Here is a 22,248-nt window from a genome sequence, read left to right on the forward strand (position 1 = left end):
AAGCAAAACTGTCACCTACAATGACTAGAGCCGCTCCAGTGCGGGTTCCTGATGGTGCCGTATCCCCGCGACGATCCCGACACGAGGCCTTTATCCGGGATCAAACAGCCGCGATTCTGGTGGTAGTAATCCAGGGGTATGAAAGGGTTAGGGCTGGGGCTCAGCCCCACTACGTCCACGCTCTCGTACATGGTGCAAAATGCAATCCCCCCCCGCCCCCCAAAAAAAAGGGTCTCTTTCCTCTAGCCGTCCGTATTAGCCTTCGCTTTCGAATGCAAGGCTTGAAATCATCGACTTAAAAAGTAATCTTTTTAGCACGCACAGGTTGACCAACCCAGCAAGACGATTCTGCAACAGGCGGCACTTGACGAGATGTTATTCGCTGCAAAGTCTCGAAAACTTGGCCTGCACGCAAAACTCGGAACCGTCTCGGTAACAAACTCGACGACAGTCCATAGTGGCATGGATGCATTCCTCACCCGGCGATTATTTGGTTTGACGTCGTTGCATAGTTACAATGCGTTAAATGTACGTGTTAACGTTCAGACCTCCAGGCTTTAATTACGTTGAATAAAACCGCGTGCAAGTGTGGCAAAAGTAAAGGTGCTATGCCCGCGCGGCACGAAAAAAAAGAAAAACTGATAAAAAATGTGCAGCTCCAAAATCGCTTTGGGAAAATGGATTTAGCAGCAATCCAACGAGTTAACAGCCTTAAAGCAAAACATCAACGCGTGAGTCCGACGAGATCCAAAAACGGCCCAGTGCTGTTCTGCCTCATATTTACTCCACGCGAGCTGTCCAATTCCACGAGACACCGTCTCGTCTCGCGTAGACAGCGCCACGGCGGAAAACACAAAAAACTTCGTCCTACTTCGACCTACTTTCTCGAAACAGAGCGAGCGGGCACATTCAAAGTCTCCCCGACGTCCCGCGGTCCTTTATTTCTATATTTCAGACAGATTCCCGTACAAGCCGAGCACCCTTCTCGAGGGTGTCTCCGTCCATCCTCGAGGACACCCTACACCGCAAATTCTGACGAGCGTCGGCAGCTGCGCAGAGACCCCGCCCCCTGCGCCCTCTGGCAACGCCCCCCCGGCTTTCCTCGCCTCTCATTGGCTACGGCACAAGCGTAGTCGTGCTATTCTTCTCGACACGACGTGCAAAACTGTTCCGCGAGCGGCGGAGCAGGCGAAAATGGGTCCGCGGTTGAAAAGGAGACATTGCGCAATGCGTTAACGTGAAGACGGCCCGCGCCACGTGAGAAGAGCCACATTGGGATTGCGTTTGTGTCGTTGCTGGGGGGAAAATAAACGCAAAAGTAGAAGCCGCAGTGGCTTGTTTCAGGGAGCAACAACAAGGACTCTGTAAAATATGAGCTACAGCCGGAAAAGCAACCCGCATGCACACGCAGTCACCATAACTCGCAGAAGGGATCTAATTAAATAGCAAATTCAGACTCGCTGCTTGGGCCATACAATAGTTCGCAGGTTGCCTATTCAAAAGGGAGAACATCGGCGGTCGCAGCACTTAACCAAAGCCCCCAGCAGAAAGGCCAGTCTGCGAGCGGTGTTTATAACAAGACAATGAATAGTCAAGCAGCGGGCCGGCGGCATCAGTCAGGCCGGCACCCCAAGGCTGCTGCCAGCCAGAGATGGCTCCATCCATCAGGGGAGCGATATACTAGCTGCGCCTTATTTCCCGGCTTCGGTGCTTGGATTTTTGTCCTTGACATGCAGTAGGGAGAATATTGATTTTACACAAAAGGGCTCCGTTTTTTTCCCAGTAGCAACACGTTATTTAATGAACGTGCCCCTTAAATCTGCCCCGATTCTTATCACGAAATGAAACGACCGAAGTGCAGCCTGTGATTGATACGGCTCATGACACGCGCTTTCAGTCTGATTATTAAAGAAGAGTTTCACATAATTCTGCCCAAAAGCACTTAACTTATTCCGCAGGAAGCGGCTTGAGCGAGAACGAACAGTCATATATTAATTAAAGCAAGCTCTCTCTCTCTCTCTCTCTCTCATATATATATATATATATATATATAGAAACAGCCGCGGAGTCTTTTCACCGGAGTAAGGAAACTGTCTTAAACCGACACCCAGTTATGCCAAAGTCGACCTTGAACAAATGAACGCGACCCTCCTCAAAGATTTAGCGTGCCAGTGGCAGCATAATAAAGCGATCACAATAAAGCTAATGACTCTGAAAGGCCGCGCACGGAACAGATGGTCCACAGGAAACGACGTCTTATTTCGCTCATGTCAGAGACAAGCACTCTGGGACAGAGAGGAAACAGCAACGGGACGACAGCAAAACGATAAAAACACTCGGAAGCGTAGCAGTGACCAGGACGAGACGAAGGCGGTGTAACACCACACACGCGCGACAAAAACGCTCATATCTGGTTGACAGAATGACTTGTATATTGCAAGGTGTGCACAGTAGATTGGAAAGACAAATGGTTCAATTCAAACACAGAAACTGTGTGTGTGAGTGAGTGTGTGTGAGAGAGAGACATCAGTTGTGCATTTTCCAAGGGACAGGAACATAAAGGCATTGTTAAACTGCATAGGCACTATGGTTAAGCTGTGGGACAGACTGCAGCAGAGGAAATAATCTCTGATAAACAAGATAACCAAAGCTGCAAATTAAGACACTTGACTACTTTGTGCATTAGTGAAATTTAAACACCAAAACGCATCTCAACAGTTTAGTTAGAAGTCAGAGTTAAACTAGGAAAGAACACTGTTGCGATCCTAAATATATCCTAAGCAAAATAACTACACATCAAGGGGAACTAGTTGGGTCTTAGACAGAGGCAAATTAGCCAAAGTTCTCAGTCTGTGGAGGTTTAGGCAGCCAGGGTGAGAGTGCAGATGAAATGCTTGGGGGGGTGGGAATTCAAAGTCTTTATTGCAGAAGGAGGAAATGCATGAGAAAGCCTGCCGGCAAGTTGAAAGGCTGAGACTATTTATTACCTCCAGCTCCCCTCCTCCCGCTCACAACCCTCAAATACGCATGAAAATGCTTTACTGTCCCGTGTGTCCACACACAGCACACGGGACACTCGGCTCGGTCCTCTCCCAGCCGACACGCCATGACCTTTAGTCAGAAATCAAAACGGATGCGTGCAGCCCGGGCATTAAAGCTCGCCGGCTTTGAGCCGAGCCATTTTACCGGATTTGTTAACAAAGCAAGTGTATTGTGAAGCTTAAAAACTGCCATACAAGCTCCCATCTGCTAGTTTTTAAAAGGTTTAAAAAGTTAGTAAATTGTAGCCACCTCCCCTTTGTATTTGTGTACATTCATAAAACAAATCATAGTATTTTTCAGGCAACTATCCCCCCATATTTTACTTAAACTTGGGTTCAGACCTGGACATGACAAAGTTTCAGTACGACGGCAATCCTCAAATAGCCACATTTGCTCTAGTTCATAATTGTGGTGGTCACATGACTCTTTTTACCCAACTTGCTCTACTTCAAAGAGCAGATGTGTCTTTCACATATCCAACAATGTGTCCTGCACTACTACAACAAAAAAGCTTGTTAATGATTGCCCAAACTACTTGTAATATGCACTCCTCTGTGTGTGTACCCTCACATAATTGGCTACCAATTACAGAATGCGTAACCGATAACATTTGAAGCACAGACCTCTGAAAAGATTTTGCAAAAGGAGAAAGGCTAGCAATACAATTCATATCAAACTACATTTCCCACAAATGTCTTAGGCATTTACCCACAACTGTATTAAGCATGGGTAAGTGATGCAATCATTAAACAGATCCCCAAAAAAGCGCAGGAAGGCAGGAACATCGCAGCTTGGGCCTTGGCCTCCCGCCTCAAGTCTGTGTCCTGGGACTAACGCTCCTGGTCGGGGTTGGCATCTGGTGTGGATTAGCTACTGCGAGATGTCGTCCAGATGAGCAGGCCTGCTGAGCCGCGGCCTTTTGTGATCCTGCATTCTAAGGTCCCTGCAGCAAATGATGGATTCACACATTTAGGTCTCAGTGCCAGACCACTTTTTATGGTGGTTTTTTTTCCCCCTTCCTGTGTGTGTGTGTGTATGTCAAGATTTCAGTAACATTTCAAAAGTCTATATCCACTACAGCTCTACTAACATTTAGAAGTAAAATTTGGAGCTGGTACTGAAGCTGCACAATTTATTTATTGCTAAATATTATTGCCATATTGTCCTTTACAATACCAATATCACAGAAGGCTGTGATATGCAAATGGACCTCTAGCAAATCCCATTTTTATTGTTTTTTTTGTATGTGCTTTGAGCATCCTGACCAGTTTCGACATTCCAGATGATGTTTTGATATATTACAGCATCCAAACAATGCAAGTAACTGCAATCTCACCACATCAGGAGTCACTGCTGTGTGGAAATATTACAAGGAGAGCCACAATCACAATATATCGCCACATCATCACATTTTCACCCTTGCTGTGTAGCATTAACCGGCCTCTTCCTGGTGAAATGGGGGCAGGTTTAGCCAGCGAAACAATCAGTCATGCCCACACTTCATGCCAACTGTCCCACGTCTATGGCATCACAACCCATCTACAGCCTCACTCACGGACAGAGGGCACAAGGCTTACTCTCTAGACTTGTGTGCGCGCACACAAGTGTTTGTGTGTGCATGTGTGCTACTAAAAGAGAGCAGGAGAGTGCGTGATAGAAGATACCAGAGATTATGTTTGTACTTTTCCGATTAAGCCATTTCAGCTGTGTCATTAGCCGTATGGTTGCAGCAGTCTCTGCAGGGTTTTTAGGTGTGAAATTTTATGCACGTGCGTAGATGGGATATGTGTGTCCTCGCGCGCCTTGGCAAACGCGATGGGCTTTGTTTTCCCCCAGCTGCAGCGGCCCAGACGCAGGGCGAGTGCAACAGGGAAACATGCAGCGCTGGTTCAAATGTTAATGGCCCATTTGAAACCGTCTGCTTAGCCAGCAGGTCTGCGGGAACAAAAGGCCATAGAGGTGCAGCTTGCAGGGTCCTGGCTCAGGACATGACAAACACAGCAGGGAGCAGGACAGGCCGCTCTGGGGAGGACGTGCAGGGCTGGCGGACAGAGCAGCGCAAGGCCCACCAAGGACAGCACATCGGGGGGCAGTTGGGGTCACCCCCTCATCATCAGCATTTCAAAGGGGCTGGGAGTGGGGTGAGGGGTGAGGGGTGGGGGGTAGGGGAGGTTTGTTGACCCCAGTCCCTGTCAGTGGGCTACTCCATCTTCTGTGGATGGTAATGAGATGAAAAGGATCCCTCCCTTTAAAACCACACAGACCACATCAGTGAGTGAATGATCATGTGTGTGTGTGTGTGTGTGTGTGTGTGTGTGTGTGTGTGTGTGTGTAACAGAGAGAGATAGATTCGCTTTCCAAACAGACCCATTACCTTGATACATTCCCAGAGGCAAATCCCGTTCCTTCACTCATTCACTCACTCACTCGTTCACTCACTCATTCGTTCACTCACTCACTCTCCTGAGAGGGGGTGGCCTAGGCAGTAAGAATTTATTACATCAGATAAGTGACAAAAAAACCAAAACAAAAGCCAGTGATTTCTCAATTCCAGAAATTTAAACACACACACACACACACAGAGCAGTCTCCTAGGCATGCTGCTTCTATCTTATCAGAGCAGGCCTCCTGCCTATGGTAGAGCTCCTATCAGCGTGTATAAGAGCATCAGGCTGCTTGAGCAACAATAGGCAGCCCCTAATCCCTGCAGCTTAGCCACACACACACACACACACACACACACACACACACACACACACACACACACACACACACACACACACACACACACACACACACACACACACACACCAATAGGGCCAAGTGTGTTAGCCAAGCCTGCTTTGCATATAGATACAGGGCCTACTGACAAATCGATCCTAAAGGCCAAGGACCTTCACAACCATGCCAACGCAAAGCCTCCACTTCATCACTAAAAGCCTCCTAAAGCCTCTACAGGGAGAACCACGCTAGTCACTTTGTCCCAACGCACCACAATGGCCTGGAAAATGTGCCATTATGTCCGCGTGACCCTCCTCTGAGTGCAGTGGCCACTTTGGGGGTGGCAATTAACCCATATTTACCCCTCCCTCTCATTCATTTACAATAGCGAGGCCACGGTCTGACAGGGGGGATCTGGAGGGGTTACCAGCCCAGGGTCTGACACAGGGATCTGGAGAGATCTTCCTCAGCTCTTTGACATGGAAATGGCTGAGGGTTCGATGAATGCTGACTGCAGGGAGATGTTAATGAATGACAGCATGAATTCCGATTTCAAGCGAATTCCAAAGACTCCTCACCTCCCTTGGCCTCCAATCGCCCCCCCACCTCTGAAAACATGACGCGTCCCAAATGGGGGTGATGTACGAACATTTCTTAACGTTCTGTCTGATAATCTGACAAAGACCATTCTGGACACTAAACCCATGCAAGAGTTACACGGCAGCAAATTTTATGTTAGGACGTCCCTTTATGTAAAGAAGTGGATGCATGTGTATTTTTCCTATTATTCTATGAAACTATATCCACTTTGCATACTTGTACATAATTGTAAAGATAAGTAAAGATATGATTCAATAAACACCAAAGATGAATCGGGTCTCCAAAATGCACTGCAGACATTCAACAAGTGCTGGTTAGGCCAGGAACTATGCGGAGACATTTTGTGTGAGTATGAGTACATGTTTCAATCGTATGTCCTGGTGTGAGAAATGAGCGTTTTCTTAAATCCGCACGTCCTGGGGAAAAGGACCTCGGGGGTGGGGTGTGGGTTTGGGGGAGGTGTGGGGGTGGAGGAGAGGCTGTGTTTCCAGGCAGGAGGGTGAGCACAGGGGTGAGGCCTCTGCGCTGAGAATATTTAACTTACAACCTAGTGGACCATCTGCAAGGAGCACCTGCCCCCAAACAGTCCAGCTCGCTCATCCTCTCTCAAAGGCTCGCACGCACGCACACAAGCTCTTTCTAAAAAAAAAATAAATGCATTTTGCATTACTTGCATTCTGCACACACAAATCCATCTCCTAATCATGTACACGACAAATAAACTAAATTCCTCCTGTAGGTTAAAGCTGACATGGAGAGCAGCATTGTTCATATCCACTGTTCATATCTTTTGCTTGCTCGTGGCTGGATGGCTACAGCGCTTTCAGACCTACAGGACGTTGTAGCTGAAGAGGAATGACGGTCATGGAGACAGAGCGGCTCAGGAACGGTACGGAACTGTGAAGAGAGAGCAGCTCAGGAACGGTACGGCACATTTCCACAACTGCTTACTTAACTCTTTGGGTCACAAATCCATCTCATTGCCAAGGTGAACCTTTTCTAAACAGAAAGGCAAGCAGGCTTGCATGGCATTCTCGGAAAGGCAAAGCCCAGCTGTTCTCATTTACACAGACTAACGAGGAAATCTCTCCCCTAGGCCCCACAGGCTTAGAGGCCCAAAGATCTGATTCAGGTGACGAAATTCCAAAGGATTTTCCTTACGGATATTAAGCAACAGTCCCAGCATGTGCGTGTGCCACGGGCGCCGTGAAATGTAAACAAGCGCAATCCGGCGATAACCTCCGCGCGCCTTCAGTCAGAGGATAAAAGACAGTCTGTGCAGAGGATTCTGGGGCACGTCCTGTTTGGTTATTCTGTGCCTTCTGAGTCCCTCCGCATTCTCAGAGTGGATACGTCTGATCAGCCTGGACGGGATTCCCCCAAAGCCCCCCGGGAGGGGTGGGGGCGTTTAACACGCAAGCATTCCAACCCTCGGCCCACTTGGACTACGCAGAGACTCACACTCGGAGGGGCAGTGAACTTTCCGACTCCAGACTGCAGCCTGGGAAAACGAGCATGCCGGCGTCCCAGAAGCCCCTGTGCGTGCTCAATCCTACAGGAGCAGAAGTCGGACCTGGCACAGCCGTGAGAGGCTGGGAAGCAAATGGACTGAAGCACGTTTCAGTTAGAAGCTCTGATTACACGAAGATCTGATTACACGAAGATCTGATTTCATGAAGCTCATTTGTAGGCTCACGTGTTTGGTTTCGCTTATCCAGAGAGAATCGCATATTTCTCAGGGCATTTCTCTCTTTCTGGCTTACGTGCTTTGGTGACATAGAATACTGCACCTTCTTTCGTTTCTAGATCTGCAGCTATATATCAAAAAACAGTTTCTGTGATCCTCCATTTAGAAACGGGTGTCTTGTCTGATTCCAGAAGTAAACAGGAGTAAAACAGCAGCGCTACGTCACTGGTCAGATGTTGCCTAATGTGTGAACACACAAATCTGCATCATCATCTTTTTTTTATTTCTCTATCCTCCAGCCAAAACAAAAACAGTCATTAGTGTTTTGGATGGCGCGTGTTTATGAGTTACACCTGACGGGTTTGAGCTTCCGTAAAACTGCACAGAACACGCCCTTTCGCGCCCCCCCCCCCCCCCCCCCCACTGCAGCTCCAAGCTCCATGCTGAAGGACGTGTCTCCGCCCATTGCCCTCCGTGCCTGGAAAACCATCAGTCCAGAGGTCTTGACGTCCAGAGTTCCGGAGAGGACGCGTCCTACCTCTCGCAAATGGGCAGCGTGATGGCGGAACTGGCCTGACACGTCCTCCCACAGACGTAGCCAAGGAAACAGACGTAGCCAAGGCAACGGCCAACACAACGGACGCTCCGGCAAAAGCAAAAAAGGGCCATCCAGCCACTGCAGTGGTAGTCAGACAGATCTCCGCGGGGCTGCGGGTGGAGGCCTCTGGGGTCTCACTCCTCTTCCCTCCTGCTCCTTCAACACGGCACGTACTCGGCTCGCGGAGCGCTCTATAACAGGAGCACTGCACAGTCTGCTGTGATCCTCGCGCAGCAGGCTCAGGGCCCCAGGATGCAGGCTGCTCTCCTGGTCATGTGACCTGTCAGAGGTGTCGTACTCTCCTGGTCATGTGACCTGTCAGATGTGTTTTACTGGGTTCTACCGACTCAACGATGAGCCCTTGGCTGGAGTGCAAATGGTGTTCTGCTTCGTCAGTAGGACCCAGGGCGCTTGCAAACACACGCACACACACATGCACACGCACGCACACACGCACGCACGCACGCGCACACACACGCGCACACACACGCGCACACACACGCGCACACACACACGCACACACACACGCACACACACACGCACACACACACGCACACACACACAAAGCCTTTGCGAGACTGGCATATGGCATGGGGCGGCGCTGCAGACTCAAAGCTGGCAGTCTGTCAGTGGTGCTTAACAACGGGAAACTCTGCCCATGTGTTACGGATGAGCAGGAAATGATCAGGTGAAGGAGGCAGCTCCTCTGTGACCCACCAGCCCACCCCACCACAGCGCATTCTTTCAGACGGCACCCGCACACCCTGGCCAGGATGAGTCACTCGATTAGCCCAGATGTGCTGCCGCTTGGGCTTGGCACCTTCCAGTGGAAGGAGGTGGGTACAGGGTGACATGCTGTGGCATCAAAAGAACTAATGGATGCAAGCCATGGTCATGAACTGTGTGTGTGTGTGTGTGTTTGGAAGCGGATTATACTCAACACACGAGTGTTACCCCACGGTCATGAACACGTTCTCCACGAGCTTAAGAAAGATGAGGTTTGCTGTACGAGAACACATCATGCGTGTTTATACGTCATGTGTGCATTCCAACACACGCACAATGAGGAAGCAAGAGTGAGGTATGCACACGCACACACACACACACACACGCACTGTTGTGAGGAGAAAAGGTAAGGTACATTCTAGGTCTGTGTGTTTGTGTGCACACGTGTGTGTGTATGTGTGTGTGTGTGTGTGTGTGTGTGTGTGTGTGAGTGAGAGAGAGAGAGAGAGTGAGTGAGTGAGAGAGTGTGTGTGGGCAGAGCCATCCTGCCCAATTTTGGCTTTTCAGCTGAACTGGTTTAAAAGCTGAAGTGTGTGCTTGAGATGTGTGGTTGGAATTTTGAGATGTGCTGAAATTCAGAAGCCAAAATCCAACTGGATAACTTGTGAAAAAAACCCTCATCTTCTCCTGCTACTGCTACTGAAGATGATGAAGAAGATGATGATGATGATGATGGATACATCAACACATTTAGGGCCTCCAGCTTTAGTGACATTCTTCATCTAGATGAGTGTGTGTCACATTAACGCACAAAACTTTCAGGTTTTTGTCTGAGCTGAGCTGCATGCGACAGACAGGCACCAGGCTGGTTCTCTCCTCCTCTCCCTGTCTACACTGATGCTGTTTCATTCCTGTTTGTTTGGCTGGACAGTACAGCGAGGTGGTCCTCCCCCACGCCGAGGCTGTTCTGATACCACCTCCTTAAATGCTCCCCCCACAGACAGACATGCAGGGACACACACACACCCACCTCACTCCCAGCACTTGCTGGTGACGGATAAACATTGTCTGCAGGCAGTAAATTTCAGTCTTTGTCTCACAACCCAATAAACCACTTTGTTCTCCAAGAGCAAAGAGGACCAGACTGGAGCTCTGCAGAAAAGGAGGGCGTGCGCACACACACACACACACACACACACACACACTCACACCTTCACATGCATAAACACACACAGAAACACCCTGACACATGAACAAATATATACAGACAAACTTAAAACACTCACACACACATGTCTGTATGCAGAAAAAAAGATAAATATATATATATATATATAATATATATATATATATATATATATATATATATATATATATATATATATATATATATATATATATATGCGCTACATAACCACCCAATTAATTAATCATGATGGTATAATTCAGGCAACAAGCCAAACTGTTTAAAAACAAACAAACACACAATTGTGCAAAAGTAGAGGACGTATACACACACACACCAATAAGCTCTGTTGGACGGACAAAGGAAAACAAACACATATGTGCATGCAAATACACACACGCACACACATACATGCACCCACACCATTGACATCCCTAGTGACATTAATTGCATGTTTAAGCAGAGATGATTGATGCTTTTCATAGTCTGATTAAGAGGGTGTTTCATCAGCTCCATTAATACTGCTTGTGTGTGTGTGCGCGTGTCTGAAAACAAGACTGTGTTAACACTGTTAACAGGCACACTTCAGGAATCTTCTCAAACAGCCTGATCACGAGTAATACAATATGAGGAAGCAAGCCCTGTGTTAGATGACTCAAGCCCTGTAAATAGAACACACAGCTCACCTGATATACACTCATCAAGGTGTGCGTGCGTGCGTGTGTGTATGTGTGTGTGTGTGTCTGTGTGTGAGAGAGAGTGAGAAAGAGTGAAATGTTTGGGACCCCTCTCAGTGCATCCTGTGTCATCTCAAGAATGTGACCCCCTGTAAACATGCACACACACACACACACACACACACACATATATACACACATATCCACACACACATATCCACACACACACACATCCACACACACACACACACACACACATATATACACACACACACATATACACACATATATACACACACACACATATATACACACACACACATATATCCACACACACACACACATATATCCACACACACACACACACACATACACACACACACACATACACACACACACACATATATCCACACACACACACACACATACACACACACACACATACACACACACACATATATACACACACATATATACACACACATATATACACACACACACATATCCACACACACACACACACACACACACACACACACACACACACACACACACACACTTCTCTTGCCTACCAGTAAAAGGTTCTTCAGTCTTGTTTAGGGAGGGGGATGAGAGCAGCTGTCCAGTGAGTTATGCTCACTGGTCCCTTTACATCGGCACGCAGCTGCCGTGTTGCCCAGGAGATAAGAGCACTGAGGTGCGTGTGCACCATGGCAACCACGTTCCCTCGCTCCCCCAGTACAACGTGGGACAGAACACAGGCAGCGGGCGATGCGTGCACACTGTTCTGAATATGGCCTGGCATTTATTGCCAACACAGCCCATTCTCATGCATGCTCACAAACAGCTGCTCCCAGAACAGTCTCAGGTACAGGTGAAGAAAAAGCACATCCACACACACAGTGCTTGATTTGGGTTGTGTTGGGTATGAAACAGGCCAGTGACATATTTAGAGCCTCTGAGATGTAGAAGACACCAGACGCGTACACACAAACGACCCCCCCCCCCCCCAAAAAAGGTGATCATTTTTTAAACACTTCTTAACCATGTCGTCCAGTCAGTAGACTGACTAGTCTCAGGCATTCCATGTGAGTTTCCTACATTTTTATTAATCATGGCATTCACACGATCCTACAAAGAAGCGAGAATTCCTGAACGCAGGACACCCGTTATCATGCCATCTGAACTGTTCCAACGATGTCCTCAGTGCACAGTACAAGACATACAGCAATTGCAATATGGAGCAACATAACTACAACACAACAGCAACACAATGCAAATATAATAAAGCTCTTTTGACCAGCCCCCTTAATGCACACGTGTCAGATGTGCGTGCTGAGGAATGTTACGCCCATGTGAGTGAGGACTAGTCTCCTACAGCAGGCTTTTAACGCCCAGGCACTCACACCCTTTTAGCAGCGGCATCATGAAGGGGTTCCCAGGGGCTAACCACCAGCTTTTCTCACACCGGGTCAGCCAATGGACCCTGCTGGACCCGCGCTGGCGACGTGGAGGAGAACTGGAGAAAGGACTCTGTGCGCGCTGACGTCCGACAGCCCACATGAGCTGGCTTAGGGACACTGGTTCCTATACAGGTCTCCTATCAGGACAATCGCAATCAAACACACACACACACACACACACACACACACACACACACACACACAATTCCAGGCTTTTGAATAAAGCTGCGAGGATGTGACGAGTGCAAAATTAGTTGTGTGGGTTGAGTGGGATAGGATTTGCAGAGGAAAGGGAAAAACTGAAGAGACCAATGAGAGACTGCTCTCTCAGAGGCCTTCTGACGCTCGCCCAGTTGACACACCTTCCCATGGACCTGTTCTGGCCCCGCCCCCCCACACCCTACTGCCACAACAGGACTCGCTGCTGCTGCTGGGAAGTTGTTTTTTTTTGTTCCATGCTCTAGCAGGACATGGGCCAGTGATGCCTCACCAAGCACATTACTGTAGGTGCAACTGTGCTCGTTTCTGTCACTCCAAAACCTTTTATAGGAATCACTGTGAGCACTGTGGATATAGTCGGGGTGTGTGTGTGTGTGTGTGTGTGTGTGTGTGTGTGTGTGTGTGTGTTGGGGCGGGGGTTAGCAGACAACATGTAGTCTGAACTTTTGACTCGCGTCAGACTCTAGCGATACATTGGTTTGTAAGTGTGTTGTTCCTGGTTAAAAAACCCCAGTTCAAATTCACATGTACTTTTACTCTGGTGAGGAGTGAATGATACAGGAGCAGCACCGTGGCTACAGTGTCTCCAGGGTGACAGGGGTTAAAGCTTCCATCAGCACCAACAGAAACTGCCTTGTCCTGCACTTATGAGAAAGCTGTTGTGCTGTGATACAGTTGCTAGGAGACGTCCAGTACAGCCAGAGCCAAAAGTGGCCCTGTCACTGTCAGGGGCTCCTGATTCAGCATACCACCCGAAGCTGACAGAGAAAGCAAGAGTTGAATGTGAGCAAGTCAACTGTTTTTAATGTGAGAAAACTCCTAGTGCAAGGTGTGCACAAGCAGCAAAACACAGACACACAACGCCTGTGGGGTAGGGCATATTAGCTAAACATCAGATCAGACCAGACAAAAACAAAGAGTGATACGAAACCATGAGTGATATTGTCAGGCATGAGCAAAGGAAGACCCCAAACATCAAATCAGACATGCTCACACATGTTCAGACACTGACCACCATGCTCACACTGCGACTTACGGTCGTTGGAGAAGATCACCCCCCCCCGCCCAATACAGACACCCACCCACCCACACATACATCATAGCCATACAAGCCTAAAAGCACAAGCCAATACACGGTGAAGATCTGAGTCCTGAGGAACAGCAGACAGAAATGTGCTCAGCCCTTTTCTGGATGTAACAGTTAACAGCGTGTCCTGCTGTAAAAGATCACAACATTCACACCGGGAATTACAAATATTTATGTTTGCGACATTGTGGCGGGAGACTTCGGGTCGAAGGGGACGGGAGGCCAGGTGCCTGGAGGAGCAGGAGGAGGTGAAAGGGTGAGGAGTGGGGACAGCTCCACGGAAGGTGGAGGTGTGAGCAGGCGGAGGGACTGATGGCTAGTCTCCTGAATCATGCTTCAGGTCGGGGCGGAGCCCTCAGAAGGCGGCCTGCCGCCTTGCAGCGGCTCAACCGAGGGTCCTACAGGGGCGTGACTCTGGGTCCCGGGGCAGCACTGATTCTTTCCTGTTGTTTAAATACCAGCTGTGACTCCACTGTCACACAGTGAGCTTAGACTATGATGAGGAGAGTGCACAGCAGTGTAAAGGAAAGTCTCATCGCAAGATCAGTAAGCAAACATCAGCAAATGTTTCCCTGTGTGGTGATTCAAACAGTCTAGTTAATTACATCCCATTAGATTTTATTCTCGACCACATCACAAACCCCATCTATGCATGCACACACACACACACACACACACACACACACACACACCCTACCTACAAGCAGACAAGCTATAACGGCCATTCTTCATATCCGACGTCTTTCACTCACCATCAACCTCACACACATGCACCCTCACACTTCTAACATGATGTCATTCTCTTATATGCTCTCAAACTCTGTCATACACTATCACAGTCTAACAGACGCACTTTCAAACTTTTGTGCATACAATCTGTCTCTCATACACAATCAAACCAATGAATGGGGTTGATAGTGTGTGAATAAGAATTTAATAATGAACATTCAAGTTTGATAAGCAGTGTGGGTAGCTTGACATGATGGTTTGATTGTGTGTGAGAGTGTTTGATAGTGTGTGTCAAAAATACGATGGTGTATGCATGGGAGTTTGATAGTGTGTGAGAGGCTCAGAAATGAACAAAGAAACCAGATTAATGAGACCACTGTCCTCTTGACAAATAATAAAAAAAAAAAGTTTAAAATATTACTGAAATGTCAACTGCGGCGTGGCAGCAGCAGTAACGGCAGATGACGAGGAGACGCGCCAGCGACGTGTGATTTAACAACCGCGCTGGTACAGGCAACCATAAACAAGTAGTCAGATGCGATTACCACAGTACCAAACACAGCAGGGTTTCTCAAATTAGGCTTCGAGGCCACAGAGAAGCGAGTCATTATCCATAAACGCTGAGGGGGAGGTGCGTGGATTACTGCACCGAGCACTTCTATACCGGTATTAGCGGAACTCGCGGCTCCGTGTTGTGGACTCTCACGCGCTACCGAGCTCTCGCGCGTGCGCCATCACACGTCTCGAGCACGCCGACCTTCAACGTTCGTTCACTTTCGGCTCCTTTTCCCACCCACGAATCAAACCTCGCCCGCGCCTTTACGAACGCTCGCGAGCGCGCCGTCAGCGCCTCGGGCACGCTACTAAACTCCGGCGCGCGCGCGCTCCGCCGTGCTCCTCGCGCCATTATTCTTTGCGGTAGGCTCGTGCGTACGTCTCACGGCGTGTGACAAAGAGCCCGGGAGAAATACAGCAGTGCATGCATTGATTTTGAAATGCAGAATTCCAGTGTCAGTTCAACTATATCTACATAAGTATGTTTAAATAGGGGTGCAATTCCAACATGGCTGAGCTGCGCAGATGTCTGCGCTGCGTCACTGCGCAATAACGTCCATACTGCCTAGTACGTCCTACCCATGGCGCACTGCAAGTGAACAGCGACGTAGCAGAAATCAAACGAGAAAAGCTGAGTCACTGCATTATTTCCCTGAAGAACTGAATCACCTTGCTGAGCCTAGGATCTGTTACCTCTTACTCCTGTTTCCGTTGCATTTGAGGAGTGAGCGTGAGAGAGGGAGTGAAAGGGTGTGCGAGTAGGTGTCGGCGAGTGAGGGTGTGCGTATGTCTCTGTAGGCTTGGTCGCTAACACGATCCACTTTGTGGCATTAAGCGCCATTCTATATTTAACTCAGGCATGGCTGGAGGGCATGGCTCTGGGCCTGTCGGTGAGGGAACGAAACCGAGCAGGACTGGCAGAAACAGCGTTCTGCTGTGAGGAACAGCCCAGGCCTGTGGCGCCGGGGAGTGTGAGGGGCGCAGGGAGCCCAGCTCAAGGCCAGGGTCCCGCCCCGCCCCGCCCCCACAAGCAAGATCAACAGATACGCCCGCCCATGGGGGCGTGGCAAACACGAACAGCGTATGGCCAGCCGTTTAGATTTTGCGTGGTTGAAAAAAAGGTTTTTGCTACTTGCAACACAATAAGACCTGCATACTTACACTGCACTAGTGTCCATAAACCCACAAAAAATCACTTAAAACCATGTTTGCCTAATTAATCACAATCTCCTAACCATTCTTGAGGATAACTCATTTTAGATGTATAATTTCCCCCAAAACAACTCCACTTGATGTGCCATGTAATAATCAGGTTGTTTCCAAAAGCCTTTCTTTGGTTGTAGATCCCTCTGCATCTCAGTCCATCCAGAACTTTATGTTGTGTCAAGTCCTCTACTGTAGGGACACTGAGCGACATTGCGTACTACTTTGCTATTCTGAAACAACTAATTCTGGGTTTCCAGAAGCATTTAAGCCTGGGCGATCAGGGTGCAGCATGTGCCGTGGGTGGCACAAAACAAAACCCACTGGGAGGAGAAACTCAAAAGGACAGAGACTAGACCAAGAGTGTAAACACCATGACAATAAATCTGGTTCGTCACAAGTCCACTTCCTCTGACAAGTGACGATGGAGACAGTTTTGGTCTTGGGGGAGTTTTAACAGCTGTTTCAAGAGCCTTTGATAAGAGGATGTTTGGCGTGGAGCGCAATACCGGTACTCTACCAGGGCTTTTGACACTGCCTAGGGTCACAGAATAAACTTGCAGGAGAGGACAGAGTAGATGCAACTCCTTCCTTTCCATGTGAATTAAATGTCTTCCTTCTTTGGCATTTCAGCCTCTTCAAGGCCACACAAAGCCACAAAGCACACACAGTCGTTTCTGTTTGTGTCAAATTTATCGCATCCACAATAATATTAAAAAAAAACAATATAAAGAAATATATTAAAAGTGTTTTTTGTTCATGTTGGACCTTGCATTCAGACTGCAAAAATTCAGTAACAAGATAGACGCTTCGCTGTCATACAATACGTGATGTGTTTCACACAGTTCTCAGGTCACAGCAGAGACCGCCACATTCACACTTTACCTGGAGTGTCATCTTCAGTGCCTCCTGTACAGCGCCCCCAGGTCCCCTGCCTCACAGGCTTACAGTGCCCCCCAGGTCCCCTGCCTCACAGGCTTACAGTGCCCCCCAGGTCCCCTGCCTCACAGGCTTACAGTGCCCCCCAGGTCCCCTGCCTCACAGGCTTACAGTGCCCCCCAGGTCCCCTGCCTCACAAGCCACAACACCTTCCTCAGAGTTTCCTACAACAGCCTGCTGCGTCTGTTTACAAGCCAGCAGGGGTGCTACATGATTAGCCTGTATGTGTGGCAGATAGCTGCTCGTCACACAGCGCTATGCAGCCAGGAACATTACTCAGCCCAGCCCCAGGGGGAGCCCCTGCTTCGTGCCACACTGCTGAGCCCCCTCCTGTTGACAGGACACAGCGTCATTCACCCCAGCCTGCTGCCATCCCAGCTGAACTGAAGAAAACACTGAGAAAACTTTTTACACTTAAAAGTTGGCCAATGTCATCTAAAAGCTGCTGCCTATGAGACTACAGTTCTTGTGAACGTCTACCGGACCTCTGCTAGACACAATACATGTCATATGTGGTATTCCATTTTGGACGTTGTCCCTTGACCTCCATATGGTGTCTATTTTGAACATTAACTTCTGTATTTTTAAACTTCTGCAATTTCTTTTTTAAAATTTAAAATTTCTACTATTTTAAACTTTAAAAACCAGTGCTATTTATATCAGTGAATGTCAAAGATTATACAAACGAGAACAAATTTACACTTAGCTTTTAACATTCAGACCTCCTACAGAAAGACATGTCTAGTAACTTCAATTAGTAGACAAATATAGTGCGCACACACACAGACACACACAGACACACACCCTCTCTCTACAAGTTCAAGCAAGTACAACTGCTGCAACTCTGTTCGGTGTTTTACCTTCAAAAAGTCTCCGCTTCCTCTACTACATTCAACGTTCTACAGTCAGCGTCTACCCACTGAGAACACGCTCACATTAGCCCTGTTCTTACCAGTTACAGAACGCGTACCTTTAAAGCACCGTGCAGCCGTGCACCCACCTATCTTTCGGAACTACAACTCCCATATGTCCCGTCTTACAAACCATCCTCTCATGCTGGTCTTCTAGCTGTGTCCGGCGTGTGTGGCAAGTCTTTTAGTCCCACTGCCCCTGTCCACTGGAACTCCTTACCCACTCCTTGTGTATTCATACGTGCAGCTCTCTCCACCTACAGAGCCCAGCGCGAGACCATTTCCTCAGAACACTTTCATTCCCTTTTAAAGGTTTTTTTCTGTTCTTTCTTTTTTTGTAAAGCGACCTTGGGCATGTGAAAGGCACTGTGTGAAAGGTATGCAAGTCACTTTGTATATAATTATAATATATATAATATAATATATGATAATTATAATAATAATAATACATTTTTTAAATCATCATCATCATCATCATCACTACCACCTCCTCCCTAGACAATGTGAGTACGATGGCATCTTTCTGCAGCCCTGGAGCGTTCCTCTGGTTTTCACTTAGAACAGGTCAGCCGACCAACGGGAGGCTAACCAATCAGAGCTCTGAATCAGGGTTACAGGCACAGGTTACAGGTTTTGGAAAGCATGCCAATTAGACAGGAAGAATGGAAATGGCCTGTTCATATCAACGTGAAGGGCGTCCGTCCATCCCGCCAATGTAACTGAAGAACGTTAAAGAAACACAAAGACTAAAGGTTTCCAAAACAAGCCATTCATCACGACTGTGTCAGGAATCAGCCACACGCGTGTTAACATGGAAAAACCTCCAGCAAGACCGGGACACTTTTGGTTTGACGCGAATAACCCAAACATTGCAAAGCAGCTGTTTCCATGGCGAGAGTTAAAGGTGCGTGCGGATTCTAAAGCACGGGGTGTGTGATGACAAAAACTCTGAAATCCAGATACACTACTCATCAAAAGCGACGTGACGCATTAGGAAAAGCACAAAAGCGGCAAAATCCCAAACGGACTGAAACAACCAAGCAAAGACGTGACCTGTGGGTCATCGCGCTGAACACGCACAGCACTGCTGTGGCCAGCAGCGCAGCCGATACGCTACGGCGGCAAACGGACCGGCAAACGGATCCGCAGAGCTGCAGAAAGATGAGAGAACGGCGTCACTAAGAGTCACAAAGCCGGAGTGATGGGGGAGATACACTGGTACTTACTGGCAGGGGAAGGCGTGCTGTAGCCACTTACTGGCAGAGTGGGCAGAGGAGAAGGGGACAGCCCCCCAAGCATGTGGGGGAAAAAGTATGGGTAAGGAGGCATGGGGAAGGCCCCCAGGGGGGCGCCCATCCCAGCCGAGCCGGAGAGGGGCTTGCCGTTGCTGGACATGGCCCTGATCAGGGATGGCACGCGGGGGGCCAGTGGGGTCTTCTGCGCCGGGTACACACCGTGACGACGCAAAAACTTACTCCATCATGAGGTCCTGGGGTGATCCAGTGTGGAGATGCTCTCTGTGGACGTGCACGCGTGCGTGTGTGTGTGTGTGTGTGTGTGTGTGTGTGTGTGTGTGTGTGTGTGTGTGTGTGTGTATGAGCAGACGGTCATCCAGCGCAAGCAAACCAGGAAAATATTTACGATCCCATCCAACCATTTAAAGTGAGAATTCCCTGATATTTGAATTGTAGTCCGAACTGTTGCACCGTGACGCGGATCTGTGGGAAGGATCCTTCCGTCCGGCGCTTTCCCAGAGGTTAAAGAAACCAGTCAATAAATTCCCAGTCTTTACATCGCGAGCCCAGCGAGGGCTGTACTAAACACCTCAGCCAGGCAGGCCTGACTGCTTCTACCATCCCAGAGTGGAGGACAGGAAGGTAGAGGGGGGGGCGGGCCCACTGGGACTCCGCCCACGGATGCTCCTCCTGTGCACGAGAGCCGTCCAAGCTGAGCTCGGCTTGATGGGCGACAGGAAGGGAGGATGAACTTGGGAGGTCACATGATGTTCCAGGGTCAAGCTCCGCCCCTATGAGCCAGTGGAGTAGTCCCTGAGTAGGGGAGAGAAAGAGAAGTTTGATAAACACCAAAAAAAGACACATTAAAATCCTAAAAACTGGACGCCTGAACAGCTTGTGGTCCCAGAAATGGTCATGACTGCATCAGAACAGAGATTCTAACTCAGACCTTCTGAACCGCATACGTAGTCCAAATTTGTTCAATATTCTCAAAAACGCTTTAGAGGGGTTCTGTGAACATTCTCTGCCCCCAGATGGAATACTGCAGAAGTTAAACGCTTACTCTGTGCAGATAACCGCCAACCGCGGACCCGCGCAGAAAGGGTTACAGCCACACCTGGACACGTGCGAGAAGACATGCATCAGAAGTGAGCCAATTAGGCCTAAACCAAAACTGTAATCTTTGTGCGGAAAGCCACATCTCAGGATCCGACGCAATTAAAACTAATAAATAAAATAAAGCACTATACTACATATTACAGACTCATTCCCTAAGACCAAAAATCAGTGACTCAGAAAATGTTTATCTTGGAGTTAATTGGACTCTGTGGATGTGAGGCAGGGGATCCGTTCAACAGGTAACAAAGTGAGTCCCTGCATGCACAACTCTGCAGAAATATAGACTGTGTATGGCTTTGTTCAGTGACATTCACGGCATTTAGCTGAAGCTTTTATCCAAAGCGACTTACAATTATGACTGAGTACAACTTGAGCAATTGAGGGTTAAGGGTCTTGCTCAGGGGCCCAACAGTGGCAACTTGGCAGTGGTGGGGCTTGAACCATCTGATTACAAGTCAAGTACCTTAACCACTGAGCTACCATTGCCCAGTGACCAGAGTCTATTTATAGAAACGTGAAGATGCACACAACTGTGGCCACCCAGAACAGAGAGACGGCGGATCCTGCATCACTGCAACCAGTGATGCAGAAGCAAAGACGAGTCTAAAAACTTTCAGATCATAGATTTGGCCCATGGGATGAAACTGAGGCACAGAGAATGTCCCAATGTTGTGTCTTGGGTCATTCTTAAACTCTTTTGTAGGGGTGTGTGTGTCTGTGTGCATGTGTCTTTGTTCACGGACCATAAATATATTATAAGAAAGAGCAGGAGAGAGGGGAAGTGTGAGAGAGAGAGAGAGAGAGAGAGAGAGAGAGAAAGAGAGAGAGAGAGAGAGAGGGTGGGGGGGGTTAGAGAGTAACATGCAGACTGAATACACGAGTTCTTCTCCCATGTGGAAGCAGGCTGACAGCGTGGGAACAGGATGCCGAGGTCTTCCCCGACACCCTCGTTAGCCACACTTCTCCCTGAGGTAAGGAGAGCTAGATCCTCACACACGCAGGCTGTCAGGAGCGCTCATTAGCACGAGCCGTCTGGATACGACCTGGACGCACGTGAGCTCCAATGAGGAGCGTGATCTCCGCAAGCCCTTTGAACATCAGAGAAGAAAAGGCTCTCTCCACAGGGACCGCTATGGCAACAGAAATCTCTCTCTTGTGTGAACATCACGTGAAATTTCTTTAAAAAAAATAGGTCTCGGTGTATTAAAAGAAGCTAAATGATCTTGGACTTATTGGAGTTCAAGTGTTTGTGTGTGTGTGGGTGTGTGTTTACAAGCCTGCCGTATATCATTCCTTCATTGCAAAAATCTATCCATCTATCTTTCCTTCCATCAGTCCATCTGTTTATATTAGCATCCTTCCATCGCTCATCTATCTTTCATTAATCTTGTTTGCCCTTCCATTTCCTGAGCCTACGCAAAAAGATATGAAATTTTGCGCGGATAAATCTCATTCACATTTCCTCCCATGTGTAATATGGATTATAAATCTCCTCAGGAGGTACAGGGAGGAGGTGCTTGACCAGCATGGTGTGATTCAGTGGAAGAACAA

General features: G+C 48.3%; 1 protein-coding gene across 6 annotated transcripts in view; it reads right to left on the minus strand.

The window, feature by feature from the left end:
• The window catches only part of rarab (retinoic acid receptor, alpha b), a 71,787-nt gene that overhangs the window by 19,515 nt on the left and 30,024 nt on the right, over window positions 1–22,248 (minus strand). For 3 of the 6 annotated variants that reach the window (XM_081711370.1, XM_081711371.1, XM_081711372.1), the window contains one exon: window positions 19,570–20,391. In XM_081711370.1, coding sequence (XP_081567496.1) covers window positions 19,570–19,738 — 169 coding nt within the window. In that variant the 5' untranslated portion in view covers window positions 19,739–20,391. Of the gene's footprint in view, window positions 1–19; window positions 1,043–19,569; window positions 20,392–22,248 lie in introns of those variants that run through there. The other 3 variants (XM_081711374.1, XM_027017847.3, XM_081711373.1) reach the window with 3 other exon arrangements.

This window comes from Electrophorus electricus, chromosome 3, assembly GCF_041902795.1.
Source record: "Electrophorus electricus isolate QZ-2024a chromosome 3, ASM4190279v1, whole genome shotgun sequence".
Classification (NCBI taxonomy): domain Eukaryota; kingdom Metazoa; phylum Chordata; class Actinopteri; order Gymnotiformes; family Gymnotidae; genus Electrophorus; species Electrophorus electricus.